Here is a 16,267-nt window from a genome sequence, read left to right as displayed (position 1 = left end):
TCCTTCGGTTTGTAGTTAAATATTATACATTTCATGTGCTAAAATGTCAGACTAATTTGCCTGATGTTTTTGTATGACCAGTAATTATATTATTTACAGCTCTCAAACCCTCCAATGTGATGGCACATTAAATATACCTCATTTTACAGAGTTCGTGAATCAACAGAATTCAATGTTATTTTGTCCTGTTATTGTCTGAACTTCTTAGTTTTATACATTCAAAGCTTCCTATGTTAAAAAGCAAGAGAAATGTTTGTTGTTCTTGTAACGACCCCACCGGTCGTTTTGAGAATTAGTGTCCCGTTTAGCGGCTTAAGGCATTGAGCTGCTTCATATTATGTGTTATGAATTGCATGTGTGGTCGAGTTCGATTTTCGGATGATTCAGAATCAATTTGGAAGAAGGATTCTTGTTTTAGAAGCATAAGCGGTAAGAGTTTTGTGTAGACGACTCCGGAATGGAGTTTTGATGATTCAATAGCTCCATAGGATGATTCTAAACTTAGAAGCATGACCGGATGTTGACTTGGAGGTCTGTATGTCGTTTTAGCGTGAATTGGCAAAAATTGAAAAATGGAAGGTTTGGAAGTTTGACATGGAGTTGACTTTATTGATATTTGGGTCGGAATTCGATTTCGGATGTTAGAATAGGTCTGTCGTGTCATTTATGACTTGTGTGCAAAATTTGAAGTCAAAAGGAATTGTTTTGGTATGAATCAGCATTAGTTTTGAAATTCGAAAGTTCATAAGGTCATTAGGCTTGAATCGATGCATGATTCATGGTTCTAGTGTTGTTTGATATGATTTGATACTTCGAGCGTGTTCGTTTGATGTTTTAGGACTTGTTGGTATGTTTGGTTGAGGTCACGGGGGCCTCGGGTGTGTTTCGGGTGAGTTTTGAACAAGTGTGGGCATTTCGACAATTTCATGATGTTCTAGAGCAGTTGAAGTGCGGAGGGCACATTTTTTGAGGAAATTTTTATATACCTATATACTATTGGAAACTTTATTACCCTCCCTACTCAAGTTTTAATTTAATTATATCTTATATATAAATTTACCAATTATATATACTTTAGGAATTAAATGAGTATCCCTTTATATTAGGAATCAATTATTTCTCATCCTTATTTTCTCTCCCTCCTGCGCTCTCTCTCTCCGTCTCTCTCTCTTTCCTGCGCTCTCTCTCTCTCTCTCTCTATATCTCTCAATACCTAATTCGAGTAATGTAGAGCAAAGAAAAAGAGAGCAGCAATTCCACCATTGACAACCATTAAAAAATTTTGAAGCTTTGAATTCGAATTTGAGTTTTCAAAAAAATATTATTTATTTGAATTGGGTGTTGTTGCAAACAATTGGGAATTCTTTCTACATCTCTCTCTATCTCTCAATCCCTAATTCCAGTAATGTAAAGCAAAGGAAAAGAGAGCGACAATTCCACCATTGACACCCATTAAAAAGCTTTAAAACTTTGAATTCGAATTTGGATTTTCAAAAATCATTATTTGTCTGGATTGGGTGTTGTTGCAAACAATTGGGAATATGGTTTGGAGTTTATATCTCAATTTTGAGGGTGTTTTGGTGAAGATTAGACTTAATTTTGGATGAATTTCAGATTGAAACTCGACGACGACGAAGAAGAAGAAGAAGACATGATATACATTATACTTACGAAATTGTAGTAAAATGGTAGTAAAATTGTATTTTGTTGTTTATATGTATTTTTTTATTTAACTATTGTATGAAAGTTAAATAATATTGTATAAAAATTGTATTTAAGTTGTATGATATTGTAGTTGTATATAACTGAGTAGAAATAATGTATGAAAATTGTAGATAAGTTGTATAATATATAATTAGTTGTATAAAATTTATTTTTACTATGTATAAATCAGATACAAAATATACAAAAGACATATTGTATAAAATTTGTATTTAAGTTGTATGATATTGTAATTGTATTTAACTGTGTAAATAATGTATGAAAGTTGTAGATAAGTTTTATAAATTAGATACAAAATATTGTAGGCATATGTTTGCTCAAACTGTCAGAGTTTTAATCTGTTTTTCATTTTCCTTTCACTTTTCTTAATGTGGAATGCTCTCTTAGTAAGGTTACAATAAAACTTAAATCTTCTCGAAGAATGTAAAGATTGCAGAGAAGATTCTTATGCTCCAAAAAGTGGTTTAATACTATGTCCTAAAAACCAGATCTAAACCCTTGGAGTTTATTTGCTTCTCTTCTTGCTTTTGTCCAAGGCTCATCACATAGACAGTAAGTTAAAGTTCCATCATTCTCTTCTTTTTTCCTTCTCTTGCATTTTTCAAAGTCTTTACTTGTTTTAAAAAACCACTGTATCTTTAGTATAAGTGGTAGGTTTTACTTGTTATTCTTGCTTTGACTTCTAATCCTTCTTCGTTATACCATTACAGAAAGAGTGATATATGAGTGTTGGTGTACTTTACCAAGGTATTCGTTGACGTTATAACATAAATTTTGCTTAAGTTTTAAAAAAAAAAAAGGAAGAAAGGAATATAGGCAGCGTCCGTGTTCACACCGTGTCAACTCTGTCTTTTATTCTTATATTATAATTTTCCCATTTCATATGCTCGAAGAAGTGAAAATAAGTTCGACAAGAGAAAATTCCTATGCTTGAAGAAGGTGAAGATTGCAGAGAAGAGACTGCCGATGATTGCAGAAAAATAAGGAAAGAGAAGAGGAGAAAAAAAAGAAAATAGTGTAACTAAATCTCTTGATTGAAGGCATTAATGATGGATTTGGGAGCCTTTTAAGGTGGAGTGTATATATTTTGTAAACAAAACTTGTGTATGTCGGGTAAATAACAAAACATGGACATTTATCGTAATAAGGTTTCAAATAGTGTATACGAATGAAAAAATTCCTTTTTGGAGTGCTGAGGCAAAGCCCATTACGGTCCGCACATTTTCCACTGCCTCCTCACTCTGGGAGTTTGCGGCCACACATGGGCTTTGCCTCAGCACTCCAAAAATGTGCCCTCCGCACTTCGACTGCTCCAGAACATCATCAAAGTGCCGAAATGCCTAAACTTGTTCAAAACTCACCCGAAACACACCCGAGGCCCTCGGGACCTCAACCAAATATACCAATAACTCCTAAAATATCATACAAACACGCTCGAAGCGTCAAATCACATCAAACAATACTAGAACCATGAATCGCGCATCGATTCAAGCCTAATGAACTTTCGAATTTTAGAACTAATGTGGATTCATACCAAAACAATTCCGATTGACTTTAAATTTTGCACACAAATCATAAATGACATGACGGACCTATTCTAACTTCCGAAATGGAATTCCGACCTCGATATCAATAAAGTCAACTTCCGGTCGAACTTCCAAACCTTCCATTTTCTAATTTTCGTCAATTCGCGCCAAAACGACCTACAGACCTCCAAATCAACATCCAGTCACGCTCCTAAGTCTAGAATCATCCTACGAAGCTATTGGAATCATCAAAACTCCATTCCGGAGTCGTCTACACACGCAAGTCATAACACATAATACGAAGTTGCTCGAGGCCTTAAGCTGCTGAACGGTACGCTAATTCTCAAAACGACCGGTGGGGTCATTACAGTTCTACAAAGAATTTAATTATGTTTCATTAAACAAGTAAAGAATGGTAAAGAAGCTGCAAAAGTTTGTCTGAACTTGTGGTTGCATTAATCTTCACTTCCATCTATGCATATTGTAGAACATGATCTTGCAAGTTCACAGAAACGCACTGCGCAAAGTCATCTTGATTTCATTACTTAGTTAAACTTACTAAACTACTCTACATTCTGATATGAATAATCTATTACCTGAAACAAGAATCACACTGGTACCGCAATAAGTATGCCATTTGAGTAAGAGTGAACGTTGAGCTTTGTTAATTACGTCTTAAATGGTTGTTGTAGTCTGCAGCTTCCTTTTCTATCCTGATTTATCAAGTAGGGAATTTAACTGCAGTGGACGAGGAACGCTTTGTGATTCCACATCATTTAAGCTCTTTGCATTTAATTTTATTACTCAGACCTGTGTCAGAATGATTCATATATTTGGAAGTTTTGATCAACCAAATTAATTATCCGGAATAAGATAGTAGTGTCATTCCATGATGTTAATGTTAAGAACATCTTAGTTTTAAAATTGAAAATTGAAAGCTCTATTCATCTGTTGTAATACACTCTTTTATTTTTCTACTTATCACCTGCTATACAATCTGTTTTGAGCTACCATTTACAAAATATGATCATTTCATGACTCAATAGATAACAAGCTGCTGGTTTCCACTTTCTTGGTGCAAAGAATAAGCTGAACAGCAACACGAAGTAACTGAGAGGAGCAATGCTTTGTGAAGATCTCCAGCGGCCACACCTTTCTTGATTAGTGAAATGATGTAATCCATGAACGCTGAATCACAGGGTAATTTAATAGGGCCACCACTTGGCAGCCCAAACTCTTCTTCCGACATGTTTAAGAGTTGCCTAACGACCTCATTTTCAAGGTATGCCAAGGGAATAACGAAGCGCCTTTGATCAATTGTATAGACTACAAAATGGCCTTTTCCGGTGATAGAGGATGAAGATGTACTATAACTGTCTGTATCACTGCCATTTCTTGGAAATGAAATCCTTTTCCTCTGCTTGGCCGCGAACTTTTGCCATCTCCTGACCATCTTGATGAGTTTCTTAAAACTAATCATTGTCATTGCTCTGGAAGATTTGAAACAAGAAAGTAAATTCTCTAGACACCTTTGACGACTTAATTGATATTGCTTGTTTTGTTGATGAAAAGGCTCATGGAAAAAGGAATATTTATACAAAGAGTCTGTAGACAAGCTTTGAGTTGGAGCTGGAGTTTTGCTACTAACAACCAAAGGCAAAGCCAAGTGCTAATGCCTGTTGGTCATGTATATATGGGGCCTTAAATTGGTAAATAAATTCCTCTCTTCACTTTGGCTGACAACAACTTGGACCTATTAGTTTGGCTATCAGCTCATACTTGGGACTTCTTAGAAAATGTCAATAATTTCAATACCATTAATGAATGAAGAATTGCTGGTAGAAGAACAAACCATGTGCTAAGGGGTCTTTAAATTGTCATCTTGGCTGGTTTTTCTTTATACAAAAAACATTGCATTATATGTGAATAAAACCACTCAACATATTTGAATCGTAGAGAACCTTTACACTATCTAGAGCAACATTTGTAACAACCAAAACAAAGAGCACAAACACTTTACACAAAAAGCCCTCCAAGTGGATGATCTTGAATTTTTGTCCCAGCTGTCCCATTGATAGAACTTCAAGTTTAACAAGTGTTGCTCCATGCTTGCCCTATGAACAACACGTTTAACTTTTGACTTTAAAGTTCTGCCCATAGGGAAAATGGGGATCAAACTTTAAAAACTACCCCAAAAAGTGTCATATTTCTGCAAATTTTGGGTGAAGTGTACAAATAGCCCTCAAAGTGGATGGTCTCAACTTTTGTCCCTGTTTTCCCCATGGGAAGAATTTCAAATGTAACAAGTGTTGCCCCTCGCTTGCCCCATGGGCAGAATTTCAAGTTTAACAAGTGTTTCCCCTCACTTTCCCCAAAGGCAACAGTTTTAACTTTTGACCTTGAAATTCTGCTCATGGGGCAAGCGGTGGTCAAAAGTTAGAGACCAATCCAAAATGTGTCATATTTCTCTACTATTGCTCTCTATCTATAGTAATGTACACAAGTAAATGAATAAATGAAGTCAAGCAAAAAGAAAAAGTAACAGACTTCAGAATGAAAATAGTTGAAAGGATTCTCTTTAGATATCTGAATTTATACCCCTTTCCATCTTCTAATAGAAATTTGATCTACTTTTGTAGCCTCTTCTTTTTTCATTCTTTCCATCAAACAAGCAAATGGACTTTGAAGTCTGATAGAGGAACACTTTATGACTTCACCTCATTTAAAATCTTTACAATTATTTTTCATGTCATTTAATTTAGATGAAAGTTAACATTCTCAATTGCCAAAAGTCTCATGAAAGGGGGATTATATATACAAGAGGTTGTAGACAAGCTTTGTAGTTGGAACTGAAGTTTTGCTACTAACAACAAAAGGCAAATCCATGTGCTGCTCCATTCTTGGTCATATAGATAAGAGACATTTAATTATCCCTTCTGCAAATATGTCTTTATCGATTAACCCATTCTTGGAAATGAAATCACAATAAGAATGGATTTTACTTACAAATAACTGTATTTGTGCATGCAGAATATTATGGATTGACACTTGTGTTAATTTTTTGTAACTACTAATTTCTTGTATTTAATATGTTGTGTGGTGTGTGTTATTTTATGGATGTGAAAATAGTGAATTGAGTAGTTAAGCATATATCAGAACTGCAACTTTAGGTCTAGTCGAGGTGGTATGATCTATCTCCAGCCGAGCGTATATTGAAAATAGCCTCTCTGCCTTTATCAACATAAAGGAAGGAGAATGTAATTCTATTGAGTGGTGTCAAAAGGAAAACAACATTTTATCCTCGCTCAATTAGTGCAATTGTCAAGAAATGCAGAAGCAAGATATAAGTCTTTAACTACCAAGAATCATATACATTCAGACCTTTCTATAACAACACTTCACTATAATATTCAAAAAATATCGGAACAAACGCGGCTATTATAAAGAGGCTTGACTGTATTCAAAATCAAGCTGCTATATATGTGTATTTGATGTCTGCATATGTCATTTGAGTACAATAGAACAAAAGGACATATAAGGAGAACACAACTTTCTTCTCTCCTATTTCCGAGTTAGAAAATAAAAAAGGAACACTAAATAGTGTTACCATGAATTCTTCAATGGCTTCTCCAATAATGCTGAAAGATACATCTCGTTTAGCTCGGGGCCTCTATCGAGCTTTCGCCCCACAAGCCACTTCACTTTATTGAAACCAACACTGTCGATAAGTGGCGCATACACTTGCTCTAACTGATCACCAGCACAGAAGAAATGGTCAAGCCAAAACAAACCACCAGGCCGAAGCACCCTATAAATATCAAACAACAAGAAGTGCAGAAGTGTAGTCGGTATCCAGTTACTCATTACATGCATTGAGTGTACAATATCCAACGTGTTGTCGAAAAATGGAAGTCTTTGTGAAATACTAACGTACAATGGTATAACTCCTCTTGAAGCTATAAAGTTATTAAAAGGACCATTTAGGTTCATTGAAGTGGTCACAATTGTAATATTCCTTTCCCTCATTCTTATTGCAAATGTAGCCACACCACCTCCAATATCAAGTCCAATTCTAATTGTTCCTGGTTTCTTTACTGCTAACACTTCATCAATAGAGAAGTCAAGACCAGCACCATTTTTCGCTCTCCAACGCGATTTCTCTCTTCCATTAAGATCGAAACAATCTTTACAATCATCAAAGCCTCTCTGATTTCTAACGCGATTGATTAAACAATCGTAGTTTTTGCAAGTATAGCCACTCCAAACTACAGAGGAATCAGAGGGTGTTTTCCATAAACTCTCCGGAATTGGATAAGGCTCAACATATTCTTGTTGAGCAGCTGCACGACATCTACGACGAGGAAGTGGCTCACAACCTTTAAGAAGCAACTTTTGTGCTAGAAATTCATCATCAGGACAAGAACCATTGACATTATATGACATGTAACGATTAAGTAAATCGCGAAACAAAGTACACGGACTACCAACCGGAGGCATGATTTCGTTAGAGTCAAAGTTTTTGCTGAATCCTAAAGGGAGTTTTTGTGGAGATGTGAAAGTAAGGAACTCAGATGGAAGATTTTGATCAGATTGTGTGTTATCAGATACTTGAACAGCTTCATATTTAGGTGCTACTTTAGACAAAACAGGTGAAGCAATATCTATTTGCTGATTTAGAGAACAAGAGGTGTTAAAAGAGGTAGAAATGAACAATGTTAAGAGATTTGAGGACACTAAAAGGAAGGCAAAGAACAAGTTAGAAGAAAGAAACTTGTGCTTTTTAGTGGAATCCATGGGATTTTTTTCTTTGTCTGATCAATCTTGAACTCTCAAATCTAGTCTTTATATGCTTATAATAAAGTCAAAATATACTGTGAAATGCCAACTGGAGGCTTATAAAAGTAAGGCGTGCATTTGTATTTTGTATCAACTGGAGGATTTTCTATTATTTAGCACTTTGATTCTTCACTAAGGTATGTTCTATCAATCTTACCCTACTAATTAAGTAACAAAACTCTAAGGTTTGCCAAGGATATCTTGGTTATTAGTCAAAGGAGAATTGGGAATTTATGAGCAATGTGTATGATAAACTATTTTTTTTAGTTTCCTATCCGGTATTCGGTACTCGTATTGGAGCCCCGACTAATTCAGATTTGCACCGCTCAAGGGAAATTAAAAGGGAAAGCACTTCGTGCCAAGATTTTTTCATTTTCCACGACTCGAACCCGAGATTTCTGATTAAAGGTAGAAGGATCTTATCCATAGTAATTAGCAAGGCGGAGCCAGGATTTCAACTTTATGGATTCTGAATTTTAGAACGACTATTTCAAGTGTTAATAACTGAGATCTAAATTTAATATTTTTATATATTTAATGAATTTTTAAACACAAATACACTATTTGATCAAAAACTACTAGGTTTCACTGAACCTATAGCCGGACTTCTAGCTCCGCATAGTGAGAACTTGTAGAAGGTCACTCATGTGAAACTCAAAGAAGTTCAACATTCATAAATTATGTTGCTTACTCTATTACCAAGAACCAGCTTTTGTATGTATGATCCCTTATATTTGAAGCAATAGGCAAAAAGAATTGACAACTTGCAACTTCAGAATTTGAAAATAAATATTCAAGTTTGACTAATTCCAATGTTAATTTCACCATGCAGGTCTTTGTGAAGTGTGAATATCAATCTTACCCCTAACTAAGTAACAAAACTCTAAGGTTTGCCAAGGATATCTTGGTTATAATTATTCAAAGGAGAGTTAGTTATTTATGAGTATTGGGTATGATAAACTATTTTTTTTGTTTTCTAGACAGTGTTCGGTACTTGTATTGAAGCCCCGACTAATCTAGATTTGCACCGCGTAAGGGCTATTAAAAGGGGGAAGCACTTTATGCCAAATTATTTTTTATTTCTCGGAGCCCAAAACCGAGATATCTGATTAAAGGTGGAAAGATCCAATCCATAGCAAGTAGTAGAGGCGGAGCTAGGATTTCAACTTTATGAATTCAGGATTTTAGAATGAAAATTTCAAGTGCTAATAACTGAATTTTAAATTTAACATTTATACATATTTAATAAATTCTCCAACATAATAATATGTGAGCAAAAACTATTAGATTCGGTCAAACTTGTAGCCGGGCTTCTAGCTCCTCCTCTGACAAGTAGTGAGAACTTGTAGAAGGTCACTCATGTTAACTCAAAGAAGTTCAACGTTCATAAATTATGTTGCTTATTCTATTACCAAGAACCAACTTTTGTATTTATGATTTGTTATATTTGAAGCAAGAAGCAAAATATTTGGCAACTTGCAACTTCTGAATTGATATAAATATTCAAGTTTGACTAATTCCAAAGTTTAATTTTGTCAAGCAGGTCTTTGTGAAGTGTGAATCAGAAGCACCTTGTTTATTTAATCCCATTTAGCTCTTTTAGCTGCATATTTTACGGAAGGATTCACGTGATAGTCTAAAGTTTAATCTGCTAAAAAAAATCTAGGAAGTCGCGCTGATTATTCCATTTTAGACCAGATTTATTGAAGTCTTAGTATTATGTATATATATTTCAGCTTCTCTATATTAGTCTTATTTTTTTCGGACTTTTTGTGTCTTCTATAAGGATTAGCTTGTTTTACCCCTATAATAATATTTGAAATTTAGATCTTATTTGGCTATTATAGATAAAAAAAAATATACCCAAAAATTCATTTTTTTAAAAAAAATTTGTTTATGCAATAAAAGAAAGTCTGTAAATAGCTGTTAAAAACTAGAATTGTCTCCTCTTCTAATGCAGATAAACTTGACCCTTACTTGGATCATATATATGAATACGAGTATTATGCAAAGGCCTGTTTGGAATGGGAGAAAAAGACAATTCAAAAATTGGGCTTTAATAGTGGAGTAAGTAAGGAGCTCTGTCTACTGGATTGGGTTATTGATACAATGATTTGGGCCGAATCAATTTTCCTACTTGAAGAATTAACTCGTAAAAATTGTACGGGGCGCCCTATTTGGTCACCCCCATTTAATCTATACTTACTTTTTAAAAATATTTTAACTTGTAACCACTATTTAAACAACTTCAAGCCTCTTTCTCCTCCTCCTTCTCCTCCTTCGTTTTGCTTCTTCTCCTCCTTCTTCTTCTTCTTCTTCGGGTGATATAACTCTTTCCTCTAGATGATATTTATTCATATGGTACAAGGTGAGTCCCGAAAACGGTTGTGTGGGTTGCCAACAGGAACTACTCAATTCCATTTTTATCAACTGAACTTTTCGTTATCGCTATTGATGATTGTAATCTCAAAGTGTTGGACTCGTCAAGGAACTCATATTTCTGAACACAAGTAGGTACAAGTGAAGTGCATCCTCTAGGAACACAAGTAGGCACAAGTGAACACAAGTAAGCACAAGTTCAACAATTATTGAACTGAAGTGCATCATATAGGAGCTGAAGTTCAGCAAATACTAAATAAACTCCAGCTCTTAAAATACTGAAGTTCAGTAGATACTAAACAAACTCCAGCTCCTAGAATGCTGAAGTTCAGCAATTATTGAACTGAAGTACATCCTCTAGGAGTTGAAGTTCAGCAAATACTAAACAAACTTCAACTCCTAAAATGCTGAAGTTCAGCAGATACTAAACAAACATCAGCTCCTAGAATACTGAAGTTCAGTAATTACAAAACAAAAACTTCAGCCAAAATTGCTGAAGTTCAGCAATTATTGAACTGAAGTGCATCCTCTAGGAGCTAAAGTTCAACAAATATTTAACAAACTTCAGCTCTTAAAATGCTGAAGTTCAGTAGATACTAAACAAACTTCAGCTCCTAGAATGCTGAAGTTCAGCAATTACAAAACAAAAACTTCAGCCAAAATTGCTGAAGTTCAGCAATTATTGAACTGAAGTTTTCCATTGCACTATGAACTGAAATTTGCGTGATTGCCTTTCCAAGTCAGGCCAAACTTCAGGCAAAAATATCTGAAATTTTTCTTTGATAAAGCTACACTTCAGGCAAAACATTCTTAAGTTCAAACTTCAGACATAAATTTTTGTTACTTCAGGTCCGTATGTCTGAAGTTACCCGAAAAGTGGGTACGCTTGCAATTTTTTTTGCAAAGCGGGTATAGGTTAAAAAGTGACCCAAAAATCGGGTATAGATGCAAATCCCCCAATTAACTCAAATAGTCGTCCACCCAGTGAGATATATAATACACATATAATTCATATATAATATATGTACAGCTATATATAATTAATGTATAATATATGTATACCGGTTTTTAAAAAAAAGTAAATTTAACTGGTATTATGTAAAGATTCCTTTGAGTTTCCGTGCTCCTTCCCCTATCTAAAATAGTTAAATTTTCCTCTAAGTAAATATTTTAGTACTATTTCTGATTCCATGCCTAAAATCATACCTAACTGAATCCGACTTTTGAAAAGTCATTGATCGTCAATTGTTGACCATCTAATCAATAGGAAAATTTGTAATGTTATTGATACTTCTAGAGTTTATTATCAGTTTGGTTCTTTTACGAGATACGAGTTGTAGACGTACGGGTCATTTATTTCCTCGTACACTTATTTTAGTTTTAATAAATTAGTTTTGAAATGATAATTAAAAAAAATTCTTCGCCTCTTTTTTCCCCTTCTTAGAGATAAAATTTTCGTTTTTAAAATTTTTAAGTTATTTTTCTTCTGTGTCGTCATGAAATACATAAAGGAAAGGATACAAGATAAGATATGCTACACAAATAGCCAAGAACATGTACTGTGCTATGATAGTTTCTCTTTTTATATTCATCTTGAGTTGTTATTAATTATTATTTTAATAGTCATGATGTATTGATCAGCTTGAGCATACCTGGCTGATTTCTGGTTAAGTGTTACTTCCTACTTTCACATGTATCCAAAGTCGGACGCACGTTATAGGAAAATGGGTCACCGGCATCTTGAAATTTCGACAAAAAACCATGTATACTTGCAAATGTCTTCAAGAAAATGTCAGATATTAGCATAGGTGCTCGTACCACTCTTTATGAATAATGATAGATTTATATTAATGTCAAATAAATCCTGAGTCCACACCTGCATATATCAGATTTTCAATCTATCAAGACTTGAACAAATCATCTACTCCTTCGCTTCAAATTAAATGAGTTACTTTCCTTTTTAGTCTGTTCCAAAATAAATGACACATTTCTAAATTTAAAAATAACTCAACTTTAAACTCTTCATTTTACTCATTTTACCCTTAATGAGAAACTTTTATAACCACACAAATGTCATGGCCCCACAAAGCTTTTACCCCTTAAGCTTTTAAGACCACAAGTTTCAAAAGTCTTTTTCTTTTTATCTTAAACTCCGTGGCGAGTCAAACTATCTCGTCTAAATTGAAACGGAGGAAGTACTATTTTAGCGTAGTTGTCATTAATTATTCATCATATATAGTTGATCATAAACAGGAAACAATAATTAATACTGCCTTTTATCGGGGACCATTTTATCTTCTCTACTTTCAACCTTTTGTTTACGCATTGCACTACTTTTAATTTGTAGTAGATTCATCGTTTCGTAATGTAGCCACTTGCCTTAATAATAGTCGACAAAATAAAGCATAGGGTAAGGTGGACCACAATGCAATAGCTCTAGATACTACTAGTCTTATAGTGATATTTTACATATTTGTTCATCCCTATATATTTGATACTTTTTTCCTACAATATAACTGTTAATTTCAACCCCCTTTACTCATTTTATCTTTTACTTGTGGATTAAAAAATGAGTAAATTCAACTAATCCTCTAATTCCGTCAACTAAAATCTTGTATAAAAGTATCTATATAACCAATAGCTTCTCTTTCGTTAGTCTTGTTATTTCGTTGGTTCATGCCCATCTTTGCTTATGGAAGAGAGCGTTCTTTAATGGAACTTTAGTCTTAGCTGGTCCTAACCAAGAAAGCACTGGTTTTATTTGGTGGGTCGAAATGCCCGACAATTCAATTTATCCGATAAATTACTAAGAAAATCGTATTCTGAGCCGGAGTAATGAATCTATTTGAAGTAGCCATTTTGTACTGGAGAAGCCTATGTATGAACAAGGCATTTTTCAAGTGGTGGGAGGGAGAAAAAGGAAATCAAGCTGATAATAATATGATGAAAGTGAAAGAAGAATGATTAGAAGAGGGATCAAACTAAAGAGTAAGCATATTCGCTTAGAATATCGGAAAGGATAAGCTAAGGTTTCAAAGTTTCAATATAGTTCTTGAGTTGTCAAATCAATGCTTATGCGTAGTATTTTTCTTTTATTATCGGGTGTACGAAACTCACTGCTCCAACTAATCTAATTAGATTGGTTTAAGCGTAGGGCTTATTCAAGAGAAAAGAGCTTCTTACCAGGAATTTTTCTATGCTGAAAGCTAGAAATCAAGATTTGTGATTAACAGTTAAGTGATCACATTCATTTCACCACACCTATTGACAGTCTAGTATTTAATTATGACTCATTTGGTCCCAAAATGAATGACATGTTTAGGGTATGGATCAGACCCCTACAATTTTGTTTGATTTTGTATACTGAATGCTCCACTTTTAAAATTTTAAACTATACATTAAAAATCTACTTAACAATATTACAAACTACTTATACCTTAAGAAAATATTCGGAAATGTATAAGAAAATCATATTGAGACTCAATATCTTAGAAACTTCAATTCTTACGCTCTTCAAATATTAGATTTATAAGCTCTATTCACTATCTAAGGAAAACAAGCAAGGAAAAGAAAATTGTTTTGGTTCTAACTCAACTAACAGTACAAAAATAGGAGATAATAGTACATTTCTTCTACCGACGTGGGAACATCTTAAACATTTATCACGCCGATGGGCAAGTTAACAGAGCTAGATAAAAAAAAATAATTTAGACCTAACTACATGAACTCTAAAAACTAGCTTGAGCTGATTTTACCTAAGACTATACAAAAAGACAACAATTCACTTCTCAATTATTGTAAGACAATCAAACATGATCAAGAAGAAACACACCATATTCATTGAAATTTAGAAGGGCGAAGCTAGAAGGCCAGCTACATGTTTAGCTGAACTACTCGTTATGTCTAGTTTAAAATTTAAATTTTTAAGAAATTTATTAAATATATACAAAAATTAAATTCAGAACCCAAATACTAATACTTAATATTATTATCTTAGAACTTAGAACCCACAACCTTAAATTTCTGGCTCCGCCTCTGATTTTAAGATTAACTCATTAAGAGTTCTTCTAACAAGTCAGTACCCAAATCCTCAAAAACCAGAACTGCGTTCTTCTTCTTCCTATTTCTTCTTCTTTTCACATTTTTCATTCTCATTTTATGTGTTTCCTTTAAAGCAGCAGCTGGAGATAATCCATCTAATAATTGGTTACAATTCATCTCAATTTTTTGAAGTGATTCTTGGACTTTTTCCATTGGAAAATTGAGAAATGCTAAAGGACCACGCATTGAAAATGCAGCTTGATCATAAGCTAAAGCAGCTTCTTCAGCAGTATCAAATGTCCCTAACCATACCCTAATTCCATTTCTTGTTGAATCCCTTATTTCTGCTGCATATTTCCCCCATGGCCTTTTTCTAACTCCTATATAATGCTTTTCTTCATCTTGTAATTCTTTTTTGTCTGCATCTGCGTCTTTTCTCTTGATGGAATATGATGTCACTTCTTCGTCAGCGCTACTTCCTTTTAAGGAATTAGTTTCTGAGGATGACGAACTTTTTGGCATCTGATCAAAGATGCTAACCTGTCCTCTTCGACTGAATGATGGAATTCTTTCACCTCGCTCTACTTCCTTAGGGTGGTGAGAAGGATGGCCAGTTCTGTCTTCTTCGAATCCTTCTTCACTACTTCCTTTAGAGGAATTAGTTTCTGAGAATGAGGAACTTCTTGGTATCTGATCAACATGGTCATTGATTAGCTCGGAGTACTCAAATTCCCATGGAAATTGATCTTGCAAGAAATCAAAATTTGGGAATTGATCAAGGGATGAAATTTCCATCTTTGTTAATTAGGCTCTTGAGTTTCAATACATGTCTTGGTGTTTATATATTTATATATATAAGGCTTTATTGGATGAGGACTTGAAAGAAATGGACGGATACATATATATCTAACAATTTTTTTCAAGATATTCACCTCTTTTACTCTTGACTTAGATCCAATTATCCAAGTCCTCAAGTCTTTTAAGTTTTTTCTTTAAGGAAGAAAATGACATATTTCATGAACAATGAAGGGTGTCATATTCATTTACACAAATAGTCGGTCGAATTTATTATTTACTTTTTTTATTTAGTATACATAAATTATATAATAATTATATATAATTAAACATATATATATAATATTTGCCGGTTATTTTAAGTTTAAGCACTTGGATAAATGGCTATTTAAGTTAATTCTTTGAAAATTAATCTTAGGGTGAGGTTTAGCGTGGGTAGGGGGTGTAAACCCAAGGGAAAAAAACAAACACACCTTGGCAGAAGTTTGGCAATAATAGTACTAGACTGACATCTGCTATGTCCAAGTGGCAAATTTTCAACACTAAAATCTTGAAAAAGAAGTCTCATGAATTGTCTAAAAATAGGGCTAATTGATTGAATGCAAATTATGAAATGTCTTATCTCTTAGTATTATTTAAAGACATAATTGTAAATTGAAAGGGTCTCAATCTTTCTACAGAAGATAGTTGAAGCGCATCGCGAGTGTGAGATTTGCAAGTAAAATTGAGTGCTGAGTTTAAATTTGACAAAAAGAGAAAGCTACAAAAAAACAGAAGTTCGTTCATAGCTATTGTCATTAATATGTGGCAAGTGATACAGCTAAGTGACTTCGTACGGACGACTTTCCCTTTATATAGTTTACAGCTAAGTGACTTTGTAACCTTGATGTACTCTTTTTTCTTACTGTAGCATAGGCCTTGTCGGGCTTTCGTTCCTTCGCCAATAGACAGCGGTTTCGCTTCGCTTC

At 34.1% G+C, this 16,267-nt stretch overlaps 1 protein-coding gene across 1 annotated transcript; it reads right to left on the bottom strand.

Annotated features, from left to right (window-relative positions):
• Positions 1–14,276: 14,276 nt before the first annotated feature.
• Positions 14,277–15,442, bottom strand: LOC104111662 (ethylene-response factor C3-like). The gene has a single exon (XM_009621405.4). The coding sequence runs from the start codon at positions 15,297–15,299 to the stop codon at positions 14,511–14,513; it is 789 nt and encodes a 262-aa protein (XP_009619700.1). The 5' UTR covers positions 15,300–15,442; the 3' UTR covers positions 14,277–14,510.
• Positions 15,443–16,267: the final 825 nt, after the last annotated feature.

Source organism: Nicotiana tomentosiformis, chromosome 5 (assembly GCF_000390325.3).
Source record: "Nicotiana tomentosiformis chromosome 5, ASM39032v3, whole genome shotgun sequence".
NCBI lineage: Eukaryota > Viridiplantae > Streptophyta > Magnoliopsida > Solanales > Solanaceae > Nicotiana > Nicotiana tomentosiformis.
This window is presented reverse-complemented; position numbering and strand designations above follow the sequence as displayed.